Source organism: Eleutherodactylus coqui, chromosome 3 (assembly GCF_035609145.1).
Source record: "Eleutherodactylus coqui strain aEleCoq1 chromosome 3, aEleCoq1.hap1, whole genome shotgun sequence".
Classification (NCBI taxonomy): Eukaryota; Metazoa; Chordata; class Amphibia; order Anura; family Eleutherodactylidae; genus Eleutherodactylus; species Eleutherodactylus coqui.
This window is the reverse complement of record NC_089839.1, coordinates 45,177,061-45,197,125: the sequence shown is the minus strand read 5'-3', so window position 1 is coordinate 45,197,125 and position 20,065 is coordinate 45,177,061. Positions and strand designations below refer to the sequence as shown.

The 20,065-nt window shown below is 43.4% G+C and overlaps 1 protein-coding gene across 1 annotated transcript in view; it reads right to left on the bottom strand.

Annotated features, from left to right (window-relative positions):
* PRKCE (protein kinase C epsilon) overlaps window positions 1-20,065 on the bottom strand; it is a 331,438-nt gene that overhangs the window by 147,221 nt on the left and 164,152 nt on the right. Inside the window, exons 3-6 of the mRNA XM_066595547.1 lie at window positions 13,433-13,592; window positions 10,426-10,460; window positions 4,063-4,148; window positions 560-689 (exon numbers count right to left, since the gene is read on the bottom strand). Coding sequence (XP_066451644.1) covers window positions 560-689; window positions 4,063-4,148; window positions 10,426-10,460; window positions 13,433-13,592 — 411 coding nt within the window. The remainder of the gene's footprint in view (window positions 1-559; window positions 690-4,062; window positions 4,149-10,425; window positions 10,461-13,432; window positions 13,593-20,065) is intronic.

Below are 20,065 nucleotides of genomic sequence, written 5' to 3'. Positions count from 1 at the left end.
AGTGGAAATAAGCCTTTATCCAAAAGAAATCCCCTGTCCCATTGAGTAGCTCACGCCTGTAGGGCTAGTCTTTTGCACTGCAGTTTCTCTCACACAAGGGAGTATCTCCTGCTCCTTACTCCACAGCATAGCTGCACAGGCACAGAGGAGCTTACCCAGCTCCTCACACTGTGGCTTAGCTGCTCAGGAACAGGGGAGCATTTCCAGCTCTCACACTGCAGCTTAGCTGCACAAGCACAGAGGAGCATCCCCAGCTCCTCACACTGCAGCTTAGCTGCACAGGCACATAGGAGCATCCCCAGCTCCTCACACTGCAGCTTAGCTGCACAGACACAGAGGAGCATCCCCAGCTCCCCACACTGCAGCTTAGCTGCACAAACTAACTACTTCTGGTCTCTTTTTCCTGTTCAGAGAGCTGCCCCTCATTCCCACTCCTCTTTAAAGTCACAGTAGTTTACAAATCACTGACACAGCAGAACATCAAAAGAACAAACAAAAGAAAAGTAAAACAGTCAGTAACAACCATATACCCTTAGAGTCACATGGTTTTGTTTCTCACCTTTGCATTGTAAACCTTGCCTCATAAGACCCCATAATAACGAACCACAGTGATCACAAAAGGTAGGTACTTTGTAGTTGTGGATGCTAAACTTGTGAGGCATATTGACACTAAAACGTTGCGAGCCGACCTGGAGACAGAAAAAAAAGACAAAAAACATTGTATTCTTACAAATGTCAACTGCAAACACATCTGGACTAGGAAGTTCCAACATCCACATAGCAATGATCTGAGACGGGACAGAACGATCTGTGCAGACACTCGATAACAGAAGGATGGATTTCATGTTTTGTACAGATCTGCCAGCTGAGCTCAGTATATTTCATTTGACAGCCATACGCTCTGGCGTTCCGACAATCATAAGGAAGGATGACTGTGCTAATTTGAAAAGAATTACATTTTTATGGGCATTCTGACTTTTTCCTGGTAATTCAATGTACAGAGTTAGAAAAACATGGCCGCTTACTTCCATCAACAGTGCCACACCTGTCCAGAGGTTATGTGTGGTATTGCATTTATGTCCTTTTAATTGCAATGGAACTGATTTACAATATTAGACACAACCCACAGACAAGTATGGCATTGTTAATGGAAGAAAGCAGCCATGTTTTCTAATCCTGGACAGCCCCTTTAAGTAAAACTCGCAGTGTGTTCTCCTTGCTCAGATAGCATAAAATACTGCCTCATGACTCTACGTCTAAACTCCCACCTTAAAGCATTTTTCCAGTCCTGGGACAAAATTCTGTCTAGAGACCACAGGGGGTTTTACATTACCTGCCACTAGTCTTCTGCAACAACGCACAGTCTTTGATTGTCCAACTGGCCACTGCAATCTTCTTAATAATCCACAATGGTAGTGTGCTAGACTACCGATACATTACATCTGCTCTCTTATTGGGCAGTGCTGTTCACATGATCGACGCTGGCCAATCAGACAGCGGAGTAAAGTCCTTAGACTACTGATGCACCGTGTGCAATAGATGGTTAGAAGATTGTGGTGGTCATATTGGAAGATGGAAACAGGGCCCAATAATGGTGCAGAAGACTAACAGCAGGTAACATAATACAGATTTTGCCCCAGAACCAGAGTGTTGCTATGAATCTGTATCAGATGAGGCTGCAACCTTATCTTTGCTCCTATTAAAAGGATTTCCCAGGATTTGATAAACATGGCTGCTTTCTATCAAACACAGCACCCCACCTGTCTACAGTTTGAGTGTGGTATTGCAGCTCATCTATTGCTTCAGTGCTGCTGAGCTGTAACACCATACACAACGGATGTCCACAGATGGGGCATCATTTCTGAAAGAAAGCAGCCATATTTTTCTAATCATAGATAATACCTTTAAAGGGGTTTTCCCATCACTTGAAATTGCTTCACAACCACTCTGTACTTCCTGGTTACTGCTGACCAGGACATGTGACTGCCCCAGCCAATCACTGACCACAGCAGTGACCTAACATTGTCAATGATTGGCTGCAGTAGTCACATGTCCGGTTCGGCAGCAACCAGGAAGTACAGAGTGGTTGTGAAGCAATTTTAAGTAGTGGAAAAACCCCTTTAACCCCTTCATGACATGGCCTATTTTGGGCTTAAGGACGCAACAATTTTTGGCGGATTTTCTTCTCCGTTTATCAAAAGTCATAACTTTTTTATTTTTCCGTCGACGCGGCCGTATGAGGGCTTGTTTTTTGCGTGGCGAACTGTAGTTTTTATCGGTGCCACTTTTGGGTACATAGGCTATATTGTAAAACTTTTTTTTTTTTTAATGATAGCAGGGAGAGAAAACGCATCAATTCTGCCATAGATTTTTTTTTTTTTTTTTTAACAGCGGTACTCATGCAGCATAAATGAGACATTCCATTTTTTCTGCGGACCGGTACGGTTACAACGATACCAAAATTCTTACATTTTTTTTAGGTTTTCCCACTTTTCTGCAATAAAAACCCTTTTTCTGGGTAATCTTTTTTTTTTTCTAAATTGCTGCATTCAAAGTCCTGTAACTTTTTTATTTTTTGATGTACGGCACTCTATGAGGGCTTATTTTTTGCGAGACGAGCTGTAGATTTTATTGGTACCATTTTGGGGTACATACGGCTTTTTTGATCACATTTATTGTGTTTTTAGTGAGGCAAAATGCTAAAAAATAGCATTTTGCCTCAGTTTTTTAGCGTTTTTTTCCGTGCACAGTCAAAAGCATGTGCAACTTATTGTACGCGTCGTTACGGACGCGACAATACCAAATATGTGGGGTTTTATTTTTTTTTTACCTTTTTTTATGCTAATCTGAGAAAAAGCATTAAAAAATGGTTTTTTTAACTCTTTTTTTTACATTTTTTTAAATTCTTTTTTTAATCTTTCTTTTTTTTACACTGTTTGTGTCCCTCTGAGGGACTTTAACCACTGCCCTGATGATCGCTGGTATAAGGCATGGCAGAGCTACTGCTCTGCCATGCCTAATCGCTTGTACAGCGATTATAGGCACAGGCAATACAGGACGCCAGTGTCTGGCGTCCTGTTACCATGATGACAGGCCGGGCTCTCGCGATGACATCGCGAGTTCCGGCCGGAGACACAGAGGGAGCCGCGCTCCCTCTGTGAACTGTTTCCCTGCCGCGATCTACTTAGATCGCGGCAGGGAAGGGGTTAACAGCGGGGGATGCATCTCCGATGCCCTCCCGCTGCGGGATAGTGCGGGATCATATGTGATCCCGCGCTATCTCCAGGACGTAAGTTTACGCCCTGTTGCGGGAAGTACCAGGCTGCCAGGACGTAAACTTACGCCCTGCAGCGGGAAGGGGTTAAGGAGAGGTGGCTCAATCCATTCTGATTATAATATGGCTCCATAGGTGTGCCAACTACCAGTGAAGAATTGAGTAGTTCTCATCTTTACGCATCTTCTTTGGGCAGTTCAGTTCTCCCCAAATCAGTTTGAACTGAATTGGAAGTTCAAAAAAACTTCTAAAACTGGTGTATAACACTGTTTAACCCTTTCTAATCCACTGTCTGACCTCTGAAGACATTATGATTTAAGGCTGTACAGCTCTGATGTTGGAAGACGTCCGTCGGGGTTCTCTTACTGTATATTGCCAGCCTCTCTTCTGTCGGAGCCTATCCAACGTGTCACCTCATGCAGTACTGGCTTTAACCAGCATATAGCGCCGTTGTATAACGGCAGAAAAAGAGTAAGCCCCCTAGGAAAACCAGGACACAAATTGGATTGGAAAAGGTTAAGAGGCATAGAGGCTTTGTATAACACTCGGACAGTGTCGTAGCGGGCTTTTATGGCTCTTAGACAGTGTTTTACACCAGTGTTCAGGACTAGTGTTGAGTGAACCCAATCAGTAGAACCCTGTTTAAGGTAGACCTTTGCTATAAGCTTGGTTCAGGTTTGTGCCAAACCAAACTTTTACAAAGTTCAACTCGGAAACAGGGTTCTACCGGTTCAGTTCACTCGACACTACCGCCAATAAAGCGTAACATTCTGAATGTCCAAGCTTACCTCGTCGGGAGTTTCCTGTTTCTTTAGACCGGCACACTTCGTTATTATAAGCTCGTGGCATCTCTTATGAACTACACAAGTGCAAACTGTAAGGGGGACAAAAAAAAGGAAGTCACCATCTCTGGGAACAAGATCACAGTCATCCCACCATTTCTGCACAGTACATTCAGGGATCATTCACACGGGGGTAAGCGTATTTCAGTGAATATGCAGAGTATTCACAAACCAAAAAAACCCTATTCGCCGAATTTACTCGTACAAGTAAAAAAAATGAAGAAGGGCCCATTGTTCTACTGTGCAAATATGCAGTAAATAAGCATGTTTCGTGCGTGTTTATTGCATATTTGCGCTACCCTATTAACTTCCATGGCCTATATCTATGCGCAATACTCTCCAAAGTAAGACATGCTACATATTTTTGCACGCGACTGAAATTTTTTTTTACCGATGTACGTGAATGGGGTTTGTTAAAAACTAGAGATGAGCGAACGTACTCGGATAAGCACTACTCTTCCGAGTAATGTGCCTTATCCGAGTACCGCTGTACTCGTGCTGAAAGATTCGGGACGCGCTGCGGAGCGGGGAGCTGCAGGGGAGAGCGGGAAGGAACGGAGGGGAGATCTTTCTCTCCTTCTCTCCCGCCCGCTCTGCCCCGCTCCCCGCTGCGACTCACCTGTCAGCAGCGGAGCGTCCCGAATCTTTCAGCACGAGTACAGCGGTACTCGGATAAGGCACATTACTCGGACGAGTAGTGCTTATCCGAGTACGTTCGCTCATCTCTATTAAAAACTCATTCACTTAAAATAACAATAAAATAAGTCCTGTTATTTATATAGCGCCAACTAATTCCGTAGCACTTTCAGGTAATTTATTAATTCTCCCCCCCCCCCCCCCCCCCCCAAGCTGCGTACTCATTTTGCCGACCTCGGAAGAATGGAGAGCTGAGTCAACCTTGAGCCGGCTACCTGAACCACACAGGGATTGTACCCACAACCTTCAGGTCGTGAGTGAGAGCTTAGGACTGCATTTCTGCTGCCCTAACACTGCTGCCCTAAAAAAAACAATCAGACATTATGCACTGCTCTACCAGCCCCACCAACATTATCCCCTTTACTCTGGTCTTCACTTATACACGAAGCCTTGATATCATATTCGTCTCTTACACGACCCATGCAGCCAATCACTGGCCCCAGTGGTGATGTGCCGTTCATGCACACATGACTGTTGAGGCCAGCGACTAGCTGCAGCATTCATATGAGCGATGAACGTGATCTCAGCGCTGCCTTATGAGCATGGCCAAAGCAGAGGGTATAAGGTTGTGGCGATGGACTGGACAATGTGGGGAATAGCTATTTTATTTTTCTACACTATTCCCTACTTTGGGGCACTTTTTCCAATGTCAGAAAACTTGTTAATCAGCAAAGGATTTTGGACCAAATCTGCTGCTAGGTTTACATGCAATCCTTTAAAATGACAACGTACAATAAAGCAGCTAATTCTTTCATTCTGCTCAACTAAAAAAAACGTTGTTCTTGGAAGGTTATGATTCTGCTTGTGGAGATCCAGCTAGTGTAGGGAGTCTTACAGGCAATGCTCTCTGGGTATGCAAATTAGCTCTAGTGTCACCTGTAAGAAATAAAAGCACTTCTGCACAGAGCATACAATGACAGTGAAGCAGAGGAGAGAACATCAAATGTCAAAGGGTCAGATGTTTGAAAACAATGTTTGGACAGACCTCTCCAGGAGATGGTGAATGAATAAAAATCCCTCCCCTAGACGGAGTTGTTGGATACAAATGAAACTTTGTGTGATTGTAACATTGATATAGGTGATTACAATATCAGAGCAAAGGATAATTTATTGCGGAAAACAGACTCCTTGAAGGGAGGCTCTAGTACCCTGTTGTACCGCCTCTAGCTTGAATGCAAAATGTGATACGGGTGGGCATAGAGGCTCTAGTATCTTGTTGTACTGCCTCTATCTTGGTGCAGGATGTGATACGGGTGGACATGCAGGCTTTAGTACCCTGCTGTACTGCTTCTAGCTTGGATACAAGATGTGATACAGGAGGGCATGGAGGCTCTACTACCCTTTTGTACCACCTCTAGCTTGCATACAGGATGTGATACAGGTGGGCATGGATGCTCTAGTATCTTGTTGTACTGCCTCTAGCTTGAATGCAAGATGTGATACGGGTGGGCATGGAGGCTCTAGTACCCTGTTGGGACGCCTCTAGCTTGGATACAAGATGTGATACTGGGAGGCATGGAGGCTCTACTACCCTGTTGTACCACTTCTAGCTTGGATACAAGATGAGATATGGGTGGGCATGGAGGCTCTAGTATCTTGTTGTGCTGCTTCTAGCTTGGATACAAGATGCGATACGGGTGGGCATGAAGGCTCTAGTACCCTGTTGGGACGCCTGTAGGTTGGATGCAAGATGTGATATGGGTGGACATGCAGGCTCTAATACCCTGTTGTACTGCTTTTAGCTTGGATACAAGATGTGATGTGGTGGGCTTGGATGCTCTAGTACCCTGTTGGGATGCCTTCAACATAGATACAAGATGTGATACTGGCAGGCATAGAGGCTCTAGCACCCTGTTGTACTGCCTCTAGCTTGGATACAAGATGTGATATGGGCAGACATGCAGGCTCTAGTACCCTGTTGTACCACTTATAGCTAGGATACAAGATGTGATACGGATGGGCATGGAGGCTCTAGTACCCTATTGGGACGCCTCTAGCTTGGATACAAGATGTCATACTGAGAGGCATGGAGGCTCTAGTACCCTGTTGTGCTGCCTCTAGCTTGGATACAAAATGTGATACGGGTGGGCATGGAGGCTCTAGTACCCCTGTTGGGATGCCTCTAGCTTGGATGCAAGATGTGATACAGATAGGCATGGAGGCTCTAGTACCCTGTTGTATCACCTCTAGTTTTGATACAAGATGTGATACGGGCAGACGTGCAGGCTCTAGTATCCTGCTATACTGCTTCTAGCTTGGTTACAAAATTTGATACGGGTGGGCATGGAGGCTCTAGTATCTTGTTGTACTGCCTCTAGCTTGGATACAGGATGTGATGCGGGCGGGCATGGAGGCTCTAGTATCTTGTTGTACCGCCTCTAGCTTGGATACAAGATGTGATACGGGTGGGCATGGAGGCTCTAGTATCTTGTTGTACTGCCTCTAGCTTGAATACAAGATGTGATACTGGGAGGCATGGAAGCTCTAGTACCCTGTTGTACCTCCTCTAGGTTGGATACAAAATGTGATACCGGTGGGCATGGAGGCTTTAGTATCTTGTTGTACTGCCTATGACTTGGATACAAGAAGTGATACGGGTGGGCATGGAGGCATACTATGGTATATCTCATTCAACATTTGCTGTAACTGAGCCTCCAGATCGTGCAAACTCTGAGGCCTCATGTCCATGGGGAAAATCAGATCCGCTACGGATTTGTAACGCGGATTTGGGCTGCAGATGCAGTGCGGATGCACTGTAATTGTCTTTTATTTTTATGCGGGAGATCAATTGAGCTATGTGCTCTATGAGCTCCCGCACGCGTGATCCGCACTAAAATGGAGCATGTCCATTTTTTTTCATGCTCCAGAAATTTTTTAATTACCATCCGCGGGTATTTATCTACCCGCAGGTGGTCAATGCATTGCTATGGGGAGCGGATCCACGTGCGGGAAAAACGCTGCGGATTTTAATTCTTATTCTCCCCGTGGACTGGCAAAAGAAGAATTAAAATCCGCAGCGAATTTTATCTCTTCACCCGCACGCAAGGAATGCATTGACCAGCCGCGGGTAGATAAATACCCGCGGATGGTCAATAAAAGTGAATTTAAAAAATCATGGAGCATGAAAAAAAAAGGACATGCTCCATTTCAGTGCGGGTCTCCCGCGGGGACGGCTCCCGCGCCTGAATTACACTCACCTGCTCCGGGCAATGCAGATTTTCCTTTCTTCGCGGCCGGATCTTCTTTCTTCGGCCGGGCGGATGTGCCCGGGGCATGCGCGCAGCACGCAGCCGGCGTACCGAGCACATCCGCCGGGCAGAAGAAAGAAGATCCAGCCGCGACGGAGAGAAGATCAAGCTGCGAAGAAGGGAAGATCCGGAACGTGCGGAGAGGTGAGTAATTGTTATTTTAATGCCTCATGTCCGCGGGGCAGGAGGGACCCGCTACGGATTCTCCGTCCACGGGTAAATTATTATTTAAAATCCGCAGCGTTTTTCCCGCACGTGGATCCGCGCCCCATAGGGATACATTGGACACCCGCAGGTAGTTAAATACCTGCAGATGTCATTTTTCCCGTTAGGCGCGGATCCACGTGCGGGAAAAAAAATGGACATGCTCCATTTTCGTGCGGGTCTCCCGCAGGCTTCTGTTGAAGCCTATGGAGAGACCCGTACCAGAAAAATCAGGCCCGCCGCGGATTCTCCATGTAGAATCCGTAGCGGGTCCCTCCTGCCCCGCGGGCATGAGGCATTAAAATAACAATTACTCACCTCTCCGCACGCTCCGGATCTTCTTCGCGGCTTGATGTTCTCTCCGTCGCGGCCGGATCTTCTTTCTTCGGCCCGGCGGATGTGCTTCGGCACACATGGGGTTCACAGGAGCCTCCACATCATTGCCACACTTCCGCCGGGCCGAAGAAAGAAGATCCGATCGAGAAGGAAGGAAGATCCGTATCGTCCAGAGCAGGTGAGTTTATTCTTATTTTTAGCCTCATGTCCGCGGGAAAGGAGGGACCCGCTGCGGGATTCTGCATGGAGAATCCGCGGCGGGCCTGATTTTCCCTGTGGACATGAGGCCTAAGGGTGAAGAAGTTGGCATTCAGATGGTCCCATACATGTTTTATTGGAGATAAATCTGGCGCGCGGGTAGATCACAGAAGTGTGGCAATGATGTGGAGGCTCCTGTGACCCCCATGTGTGTGCGATAGAGCATTATCCTGCTTGGAAGCCGCCATGAGAGGAACACATGTGGCTGCAGGATGTCCTGAACATATCGCTGAGCTGTCGTTCTCCCTCATACCACTACTAGGGGTGACCGACTGTTCTATGTGACAGGCCCCCAGACCATTACACCAGCAGGGGGCAGTGTGCCACTCCACAGATAAGACAGGATTCAGGCGCTCATCCCGAGGTCTCCAGACATAAACACGGCCGTCAACAGGGCCCAAAATAAACAATTTTTAGGGCCTGAGGTAGCAAGACCATTCATCTAATCACGCTACAACTCTAGTCATTTGCACACCTGCCCGAGGTTTGCAGCAAAATGACAACTCCTTCTAGGGGCTAATTTTTTTTCCCTTTCTTAATAAAGAGTGTACCTTCCGCCAGAGACCCTAATTGTAAGGCTGAGACTGGAAGCTGTTCCTACTACACAGACACAAGCAGATGTATATAAGGTGAAGGCCAAAGATGGCACAGACCGGGTGGAGATAAGATACCCAATACGGAGCATGAGAACTAAAAACTGGCAGACACAAACATTTTCCACCCTGTTCTCATCTCAAACCAGAACAATTTTATAGAGATGAGACAAGATTTCTCAGAGTGCAACTCCTGATTCCTATACAGAACACAGATAGATAGACAGATAGACAGACAGACAGACAGATAGATAGATAGATAGATAGACAGACAGACAGACAGACAGACAGACAGACAGATAGATAGATAGATATTAGATAGATAGATGGATGTTAGATAGATAGATAGATAGATAGATAGATAGATAGATAGATATGAGATAGATAGATAGATAGATAGATAGATAGATAGATAGATATGAGATAGATAGATAGATAGATATGAGGTAGATAGATAGATATGAGATAGATAGATAGATAGATAGATATGAGATAGATATGAGATAGATATGAGATAGATAGATAGATAGATAGATAGATAGATAGATAGATAGATAGATATGAGATAGATAGATATGAGAGGGATAGATATGAGATAGATGGATAGATAGATAGATAGATAGATAGATAGATAGATAGATATGAGATAGATAGATAGATAGATAGATAGATAGATATGAGGTAGATAGATAGATATGAGATAGATAGATAGATAGATAGATATGAGATAGATAGATAGATAGATAGATAGATAGATAGATAGATAGATAGATAGATAGATAGATAGATAGATAGATATGAGATAGATATGAGATAGATATGAGATAGATAGATAGATAGATAGATAGATAGATATGAGATAGATAGATATGAGAGGGATAGATATGAGATAGATGGATAGATAGATAGATAGATAGATAGATAGATAGATAGATATGAGATATAGATAGACAATTTGACATAAATGTTCTTACCTTGACATTGGTAACCCTGTTTCCCTATAACACCCCTGCAAATAAGAAAAAAAATAATAATCACATCAGTGACCCTGGGTAATTATGACTGAAACTGAATTTTATAGTATAAAGTCCGCTTTTGCTAATACAATACTTATATTTAATACTGGAACATCATTTTTTAGAACTCTGTAATGTGCCTTTCTGTCCCTCTTTTATTCCTCCTGGAAATGTATGAATAAATTGCTGATACAATTCCTTTTGTTAATAGAATGTTTCCATACACAGGCAGCAGTGAATGGACAGTGCCAGATTGTTTAGCAACAGACCCTTTGACTTGAGAAATGGCAGAATCCAGTTCTCAAGTAATACATTTCCATGATGAATAACAGAGGAAGAAAAGATGCTCAAAAATTCTTATTTATGGGAACTGAAAAAAACCACCACCAAGAATGGAAAACACTAAAATTGCTAGTGCTCCTGACATCTATGTTCTAGTAAAAACTTGCTTTCCACATAAAATACCATTCTGGAGCATTGTTTTACTTATTGTATTGTGTCACTCCTCTGTTATTCCTCCTGGAAATGCATAAATAAATTGAAAACTGAGCATTGCCATTCTCTTGTCGATATGGTGTATTGTTACGCAGTGTGAGGGTTCACACGGCCGTAGGTGTGCCCACCAGCGCCGTAATAATGCGTGAACAGGTGCACAAATCTAACATTTGTGCGCCCGTCCAGACAGCACAGCTCTGCTAAAATGTCACCCCTTCCCTCTCCCCTCGACGGCTCTCTGCAAGGGAAGGAGGCGGGAGCTAGTGTGCTAAGCTCCCGCCCTCTCTCCACCCCTTGTCGGCAGCCAGCAATGGGAGGTGTGAGCTTTGCAACTAGCTCTGCCCCCGTTTCGCCCTCCCATTGCAAACAATCGGCAAGGGGCGGAGAGGAGAAGAGAGAGGGAGTTTAGCAGTCATGCTGCTAAACTCCCTCCCACCTCTCTTCTCTGACCTCCTTCATTGGCTCCCATTGAAGTCTATGCAGCGGCCAACGTATTCCAGGAACATCTTTCCTGCCCAGTGTAAAAACACCCGTGCTTATTTGGCTGGCCAGACGCTTTTATGCTGCGGAAATATGCCTGTGTGATCTGAAGCATTGGAATCCAATGCATCAGATGGTAGTGTATATCGGCCGGTCATGAAAACGGAAGCCTATAGACGCTCGTGTAAATAAGCCCTGACACTGTGAATGGACACTAGGGACATGTCCCATTAACAAGAGGAATGGTAGCACCCAGTTCTCAATTAACTTTTATATTTCCCAGAGGAGCAACAGAGGAACATAGCAATACAGCGTTCTAAGAAAAGCTGCTCCAGAATTATGCTGTTACGCAGAATACAAGTATTTGCTAAAATAGAGATGCCAGCAGAGAATTAAGGCGGGCACAGGAAACGCCTCTCAATATTCGTTACACTGAGCTACATCTTTAGTAGGAAACAGATGTATTGAACAGTTGAAAGTTTTATTCTTCTGCAAACCAAAATAATGAATCGCCAACTTCAGGAAACCCCTAAAAGAAAAGTCAATATTCTACGTGTATGAAACGAGAGGATCTGTAAAAAGATGCTAGATGTGATGTCCCAAAGGACTTTCTGAAAGACCCCTTTGCCCTTACACACTTGCACCCCCTTCCTTGTCCTCATCTGAGCTGCCGGGAGGAAGCATGCCGCATAGAGAATCCTATTTACTACCGCAGACAATGGAGGTGACCCTTCTTTCCTTTATGTCAGTTTACGAAAAAGGAAATGCTGCAACGGCGATATTTATAGGACAACATCTGAAGTCAGACCTTAAAGGAACACTACAAGGGTAAGATTGTTTATAGCTTTTAGGCACCGCGCACTACCTATGATTGGTTACATTACAATGATGTTTTATGTTAAAGCATACATGACCTTTCCAATGGCTTTCCAGAATAAGTGTGTACACATGAGCAATAACACTATTTCTGGCTATTATATGACTTGTATCTCCATTTTCCCCTCAACAGGGTATACATCCAATTTTCAATTCTCTCAGGACTTATGGGGGGAGCCTGCTGCTGTGTGGTGTCCTATAGACTGTCTACAGAGAACTGCAGATTCTGCTCTCTATCTGTGTGTAACATGGACATAACATCATAATAGTGTCCAGCAGTACTGAGAGGTGGAGTTGTGAGTAAATAGCAACAAATAACTCCCCACTAGCTCTAACAGCACATCTGTGTGTCTTTCCTTCTTTCCTCTTACCCCCTCTCCTCATAGCAGGATGACACATCCCGCTCCTACACTTCCTGTTCTAATGGGACAGGATAGCAATGGATAGCATATTAGAAGAAAAGAAGTCCCTCTAACGGACAGTACAGGGATTTTCAGCACAATAATGTAATTTTAGATAAATAAAGTAAAAAGAATGCGTTTTTTTGAAAAGATAAAGACTATTTCATGTTGCATCTCTGATAACGGACTTGAAATTGGTATGAACCAAATTTTAGTAGAAAAATTATATGTATTAACCCTTTGCGATCCAATTTTGCGTTCAGGGTTTCCTAGGGGTCTTTTTCCTTCTACCATTATACAATGGCCCCATCCGCTGGCTAGAGCCAGTACTGTGGTATGTGACATGCTGGAGAGGCCACCGACAACAGAACGGCCAGTAATCTACAGTAAGAATACCCTGCCGGACGTCTTTCGACATCGGAGCTGTACAGCCTTCAATCAGAATGTCTTTAGACGTCAGACAGTGGATTGGAAAGGGTTAAGCCTCCAAATGCTTTGGCCTGACATGACAATGAAATAAAAATGGGGCTTTTTGGCCTCAGGGTTCATTCATATGAGCATGTTGTGCGAGTTTTATTGTACTCTTTGTACACACAAGGGTTGACAAAGTCATTCAGCTGGACAGAATCTACAATATTCTGATATACCCATCAGTACTATGCATGAATAGAAAATACAACTGTGTCATAGCTAACCCCAGATAACCGACTTACCATATAAAATCTCTGCAGTGTGAACAATACGTAGGTTGTCTAAGGTAGGTTGCCATAAACTTGTGCCCGTTTACTTGATGAACCCTACGTCGCACCGCACCCTGCCTCTTCCTGGGTCCCACTCGCTCTCTGAAGACTCGCTCTTCATTTTCTTTGGGAGCTGAAAAAAAACCAAAAAAATATTTTTCATGAGCACAGATGGAATATTCTAGACATTAATAATATGAATATAATCATTTAGCTCTTGTACCCGATACTCTGCGGTTATTATCTCCGCTGTCTGTCCACTGCTTCTTTCTAACCTACCAAGTCTATTCTTGCAATAACACTATGACAGACGGGAAGGGCTGTGACTACAGGATCAGACTACACAGGGTTTTGTTTGTAGTCTGTTACCATAGAGACAAATAATTTTATATAAAGGCAGTAAGCAGAAAACAGTAGGATATACTTTAGGGCTTATATTTTAGGGCTTATTTACAAAAGCATATATCGGTTGGGTTTTCACTCCCGGCCGATATATGCTTCCATCTAAACAGTTGCCGCTTTCCCTCCCCCTCACCGGCTCTCTGCCTCTCTCTTCCAGTCCGGCGTTTGCAATGGGAGGGGGTGGGGCGGAGCTAAGCTCCATTCTGACCCGCCCGCTCCTATTGCTGACTATGGACAAGGGGTGAGAGCTAAGCTCCACCCCCGCCCACTTCCATTGCAAACTGCTCGGAGGGGAGCAGAGGGGCAGAGAGCCGGTGAGGGGGAGGGAAGGGGGGTACTGCTTAGACGGAAGCATATATCGGCCGACCGTGAAAACGCCGGCCGATAAACGCTCGTGTAAATAAACCCTTCACCACTCTAATAAGACCAGAGACCATACAGACCACTATAAGACCAGAGATTTCTTGTTTTTTTTTACTTTAGTTTTTTTGATCCCCGCCTTTCAGGAGCTATAACTTTTTAATTTTTACATTGACATAGCTGTAAGAGAGCTAACCTTTTCTGGGATGAGTTGGTATTTTTTAAATGGTACCATTTAAAGATTTTGTAAGTGGGGAGAAATAAAAAAAATGCAATTGTTCCATTTGGTGGGTTTAGTTTTTCCAGCGTTCACGGTGTAGTAGAAATAACATATTCTATGGGTCGGTTACCGAAAAAGAAATTTTATTTAAAAAAATTAACTTTTATTATTTTATACTTTAAAATGTTTGGGTAGACTCTTCCATGGGTCAGTACGATTACGGTGATATTAAATGTTAGTTTTTTAAAATGTTTTCTATTTCTAAAAAGTTAATAACATTTACACTGCCCAATATACAGTGCCCCTCTGATGCATTGGCTTACAATGCATCAGCGCAGAGGAGCGTATTTCTGTGGTGTAAAAGCACCCGAGCAGGCGCTTCACACTGGCGTTGGCAGCTGCATAGATTCCTACAGGAGCTTATGCTGGCTCCCGGAGAAGAGGGGTGGGAGGGAGTTTAGCAGTGTGACTGCTAAATTCCCTTCCCGTTCTCTTCTCCGCCCCTTGACGCTCTCTGTAATGGGAGGGGGTGGGGCTAAGTGCCGCACACTCTGCTCCCTCCCATTGTTGGCTGCGGACAACGGCAGGGGCAGGAGCTTTCCTCCGCCCCGTCCTGGCCTCTCCCATTGCAAACAGAGGGGAGGAGAGAGGAGGTGAGCCAGTGAGGAGGAAGGAAGGGTGAATGTCTCCCCATGCCCCACAGCACTGCGGTCTAGGCGTATATGCGCCAGGCCCTTTGCCGTTCAGGCGTTTTTATGACGCCGGCGAGCACACGTATACATCGTACATGGGTCTCAGGACACATCTACACGGCGTACATGGGCCCTGAGACCCATAGTTTTTTTTGCCATTGGGCCGTATGTCTTTTTGCGCGGTGAGCTGTAATTTTTATTATCATTTTGGGAAACATACATCTTTTTAATCGTTTTTTATTCAAATTTTTGGGGAGGTCGGATACCAAAGTCTAATGGGAAAATAATTTTTTCTTTTGTTAAAAGTCGGAATTCTGGCATTTCATCATTCTTTTTTTATGTCCTTCTCTGTGTGGAATAAATATTGTGCCATTTTAACAGTTTGAACTTTTATGTACATAATGATACTAAATATGTGGGAGGGTTTTGAGAAAAGGTTGTTTTTGTTTTACTTTTTTTTAAACTGTTAAAAACCTTTATTAAATCTATTCTTTTTTTAACACTTTTTTTCAGTAATGCAGTATATAGTCATTTTTAATGTTGCACTTCAAGACTTGCCCGGAGCAGAGCTTCATAGGCATCTATGTGTGGCAGCCCTGAGAGCCTTCAGTAGGCTTAGGGCTATCATACAAGCCCATCTGCCCCCCCCCCCTAATGACACTGCAGGGGGTGACAATGGGGCATGAGAATGGATCCCCGCTCCCACTGATATCTATCTCATATCTATCTATCTATCTATCTATCTATCTATCTATCTATCTATCTATCTATCTATCTATCTATCTATCTATCTCATATCTATCTATCTCATATCTATCTATCTCATATCTATCTATCTCATATCTATCTATCTCATATCTATCTATCTATCTCTCTATCTCATATCTATCTATCTATCTCATATCTATCTATCTATCTATCTCATATCTATCTATCTATCTATCTCTCTATCTATCTCATATCTATCTCTCTATCTATCTCATATCTATCTCTCTATCTAGCTCTAGCATTTCCCTCCACCACATATCCTTCCAATATCTCTCTATCTATCTCATATCTAACGCCTCACTCACACTAGCATTTAGCCTCTGTCCAGGCTTTCCGTGTCTCTGTTCTGGAACAAATTGCGCACGGTGGCTAAAACACTAATGTGAATGAGCCTTAATTTATTTACAACTATCTGTCTAATCTTGTTTAAAGAGAACTGACCGGTCACTATTAACTAAACACATATTAATTCCAATAGTTGATAATACAAGTTGTGATGAAGAGTTCCCCTTTAAGAAGAGCTAGCTGTGACTGCAGACTCTGTCCTTACAGTACAAGGGCAGGTCGCTGGAGGGAACATCATGTCGTCTAGTGTTATATGTCTCTGGTTATATTGATCATTTACAATAATAATCAGTTGGGCAGAAAAAACCAACGCGCATGAAGTAGATCCCAAGGTCAATGTATCATTTTAATGAGAGCTAAATTGCCAGGTCGCACGTCCCTCCACTGCCTGCCATCCATCTGTCGTCTGCGCGGAGCCCTTCTACGAAAAAATATCTACTAGCAAAATGAAAGAGACCTTCCGTGAGGATCGACCTGCAGTAAAAAGTGCGCAAAAGTTCTTTTTTACCCTTGACTATAAATCCTGCAGTTAAAGTACTTTGCTGACATTAAAAGTCAACTGAGAATAGAAGCGACCGTGCTCATAATATTAAGTCCTAAAGCTCTGACACGGGAGAGTCTGAGAAACGAGCGAGTCCATAATGACGTTACCAGCCTGAGAGAACCGCCGTCATTAAAATTTAATACAAGAAGAAATGAGGGTTCGGAAACCTAATTTAAAAAAACAGTTATAAGTTAAATGTATACAGTGGTCCTCGTATGAAAGGGTCATTCCAAGAAGGCCATTTAGAATCAGACATGACATCAGGATAATCAGGTCTTGGCATTAAAGAGACAGAGTGCAACTTTAGTCTTAAAGGGATTGTCCACTTCTAGCTATTTTGCTACAGGAAGCAGACAGCACAGTGGCCAGGGTTGGTACTGCAGGCCGAGTCCTATTGAAGTGAATGAAACTTGGTCTGCAGTACCAAACTGGGTAACTGTACAATGTACAGAGCTGTCTGTTTCCTGAAGCAAAACAGCTAGAAGTGGGACTATCCCTTTAAGGGGGTTCTGTAAGATTGGGAAGATTCTACTCTATATATACACACAGAGGTCAGTTTGATTCTCCTCAGTATATACACATAAAGGTCAGTTAGATTTTCTTCAGTATATACACAGAGGTGTGAGATATATTCTCCTCAGTATATACACATAGAGCTGAGGTAGATTCTCCTCAGTATATATTCATAGAGGTGAGGTAGATTCTCCTCAGTATATACACATAGAGGTCAGTTAGATTCTCCTCAGTATATACACATAGAGGTCAGTTAGATTTTCTTCAGTATACACACAGAGGTGTGAGATATATTCTCCTCAGTATATACACATAGAGGTGAGGTAGATTCTCCTCAGTATATACACATAGAGGTGAGGTAGATTCTCCTCAGTATATACACATAGAGGTGAGGTAGATTCTCTTCAGTATATACACATAGAGGTGAGGTAGATTCTCCTCAGTATATACACATATAGGTGAGGTAGATTCTCCTCAGTATATACACATAGAGGTCAGTTAGATTCTCCTCAGTATATACACATAGAGGTCAGTTAGATTTTCCTCAGTATATACACATAGAGGTGAGGTAGATTCTCCTCAGTATATACACATAGAGGTGAGGTAGATTCTCCTCAGTATATACACATAGAGGTGAGGTAGATTATTCTCAGTATATACACATAGAGGTGAGGTAGATTCTCCACAGTATATACACATAGAGGTGAGGTAGATTCTCCACAGTATATACACATAGAGGTGAGGTAGATTCTCCTCAGTATATACACATAGAGGTGAGGTAGATTCTCCACAGTATATACACATAGAGGTCAGTTAGATTCTCCTCAGTATATACACATAGAGCTGAGGTAGATTCTCCTCAGTATATACACATAGATGTGAGGTAGATTCTCCTCAGTATATACACATAGAGGTGAGGTAGATTATTCTCAGTATACACATCATTCCCTTAGGCTTTAAGGTTTCTGAGAAAAGAACTAACTCATGTATCGCAGATTTTTTAATGCTTAGAATGGATTATTGAAGTTGCGACCCCTTTACTTTTCTTATTTAGGATGCAAAAAATGCACATGGCAAATTTCATGTTTGTGAGGTTCAGATGTGTGATATTAGTTACATAACATAGGGAACTTAGAGAAATAAGATTAAGTACATTACATAGGGGCGCACTTACCTTTGCAATTAGCATTTACTTTTCCTATTTAGGACCTAAAGAATGCTCGTATCAGATTTCATACTTGTATAACATCGGGAAGTTAGAGAATTAGATTAGGTACATTACACAGGAGTGCCAATAGTTTTTCAAGTAGCTTTGAATTTTGGAGTTGTGACCCCTTTACTTTAGTTATGTAGGACCTTAAGAATGCTCCTGCCAAAAGTTCATGTTTGCAGGACACGGAGAAGTTAAAAAATGAGATTAGATACATTACATAGAGGTGCACTTAGATTTGCAATTAGCATTGAATAATCAGGTTGTGAGCTCTTTACTTTTCCTATTTAGTACCTAAAGAATGGTTGTGCTAAACTTCATATTTGTACAACAACGGGAAGTTAGAGAATTAGTGGCGAGTCAGTCAGTAAGTCAGTCAGTGAGTCAGTCAGTAAGTCAGTGAGGGCTTTCGCCTTTATATATAGAATACAGTAGCTGTGGCTAGCCATGGACATCAGGCTCTGATTTCATTCCCTATATGGAAGCACCATGCAGCAGCATATGAAGTGCCTATAGGACCGTAATACAGACCTGTCGGGCTGCTGTACATGATCTCTGCTTGCAATTTTGCAGTTTGGATGAGCCCTCAAGCAATATCCCACATATATTCTCAGTCCCAAAAAGAGATCAGCCAGACAGTACTGATATTTATGTACTTTACAAATATGGCTGCAGTCCAAATACTTTTGATTGTGCAAAAATGTGAGGAATCCCGTAGAGAGCTGCTAATAAGACTTTACTGCATACCTTTACAACCTGTGTCTCACTATACACTAAGAGGGACACTTTATAGAGACCTCCATTTGATAGAGCATTGGACCTTCTTTAGGCTACTCTCACACAGGCGCTAGTAAGAACACTGCATTTATAAACGTGGCATGATGTTTAATTTGGTGCTTATACAGTATCATTATTGGTAATGTTGGTCTTGGTATAGTGGGTTTTCTTCTGTGACAGTATTGAGGCAATTATATGGGTCATGATGACTGCAGTGATATCGTGTGTGTGGTTTTAATTCACTTCTACAAAACAAAAAAGTTTTATTTTTTTCAACTGAGTACATTTTTCATTTAAAAAAAGTAAACTTCATTAACATTTACTCTGCTATTTCTGTTTAGTCCCACTAACGATCTCACAAAATGTAATTGTTTGATTGCTTTAATCCTTTCCAATCCAATGTCAGGCCTGCCCCGACATCATCATTTTCCTCCACAGCTCCGATGTCGGGACAGGCCCGACACTGCAGTGCAGAGATGCACCTGCACCCGTTCGTCAGACACGTCGGGTGCAGATGCACTCCTGCACTGGTCCTCATCGAGGACCCCCGAGGAGAAGGCAAAAAGGGTTGAAAACCCTTTCTGCCTTCTCCTTTACACATTACCTAGCGCTCAATTAGCGCTATGTAATGCACGGAGATTCCGGACGGTGATCATGTGACCGCCGGTGTCACCTGACCCCCAGCAGCCACATGAACGGAGAATGCGGAAGTAATACTTCCGCATTCCGACCAGCGATCATCTGACCGCCGTTGTCACCTGACCCCCAGCTGTCA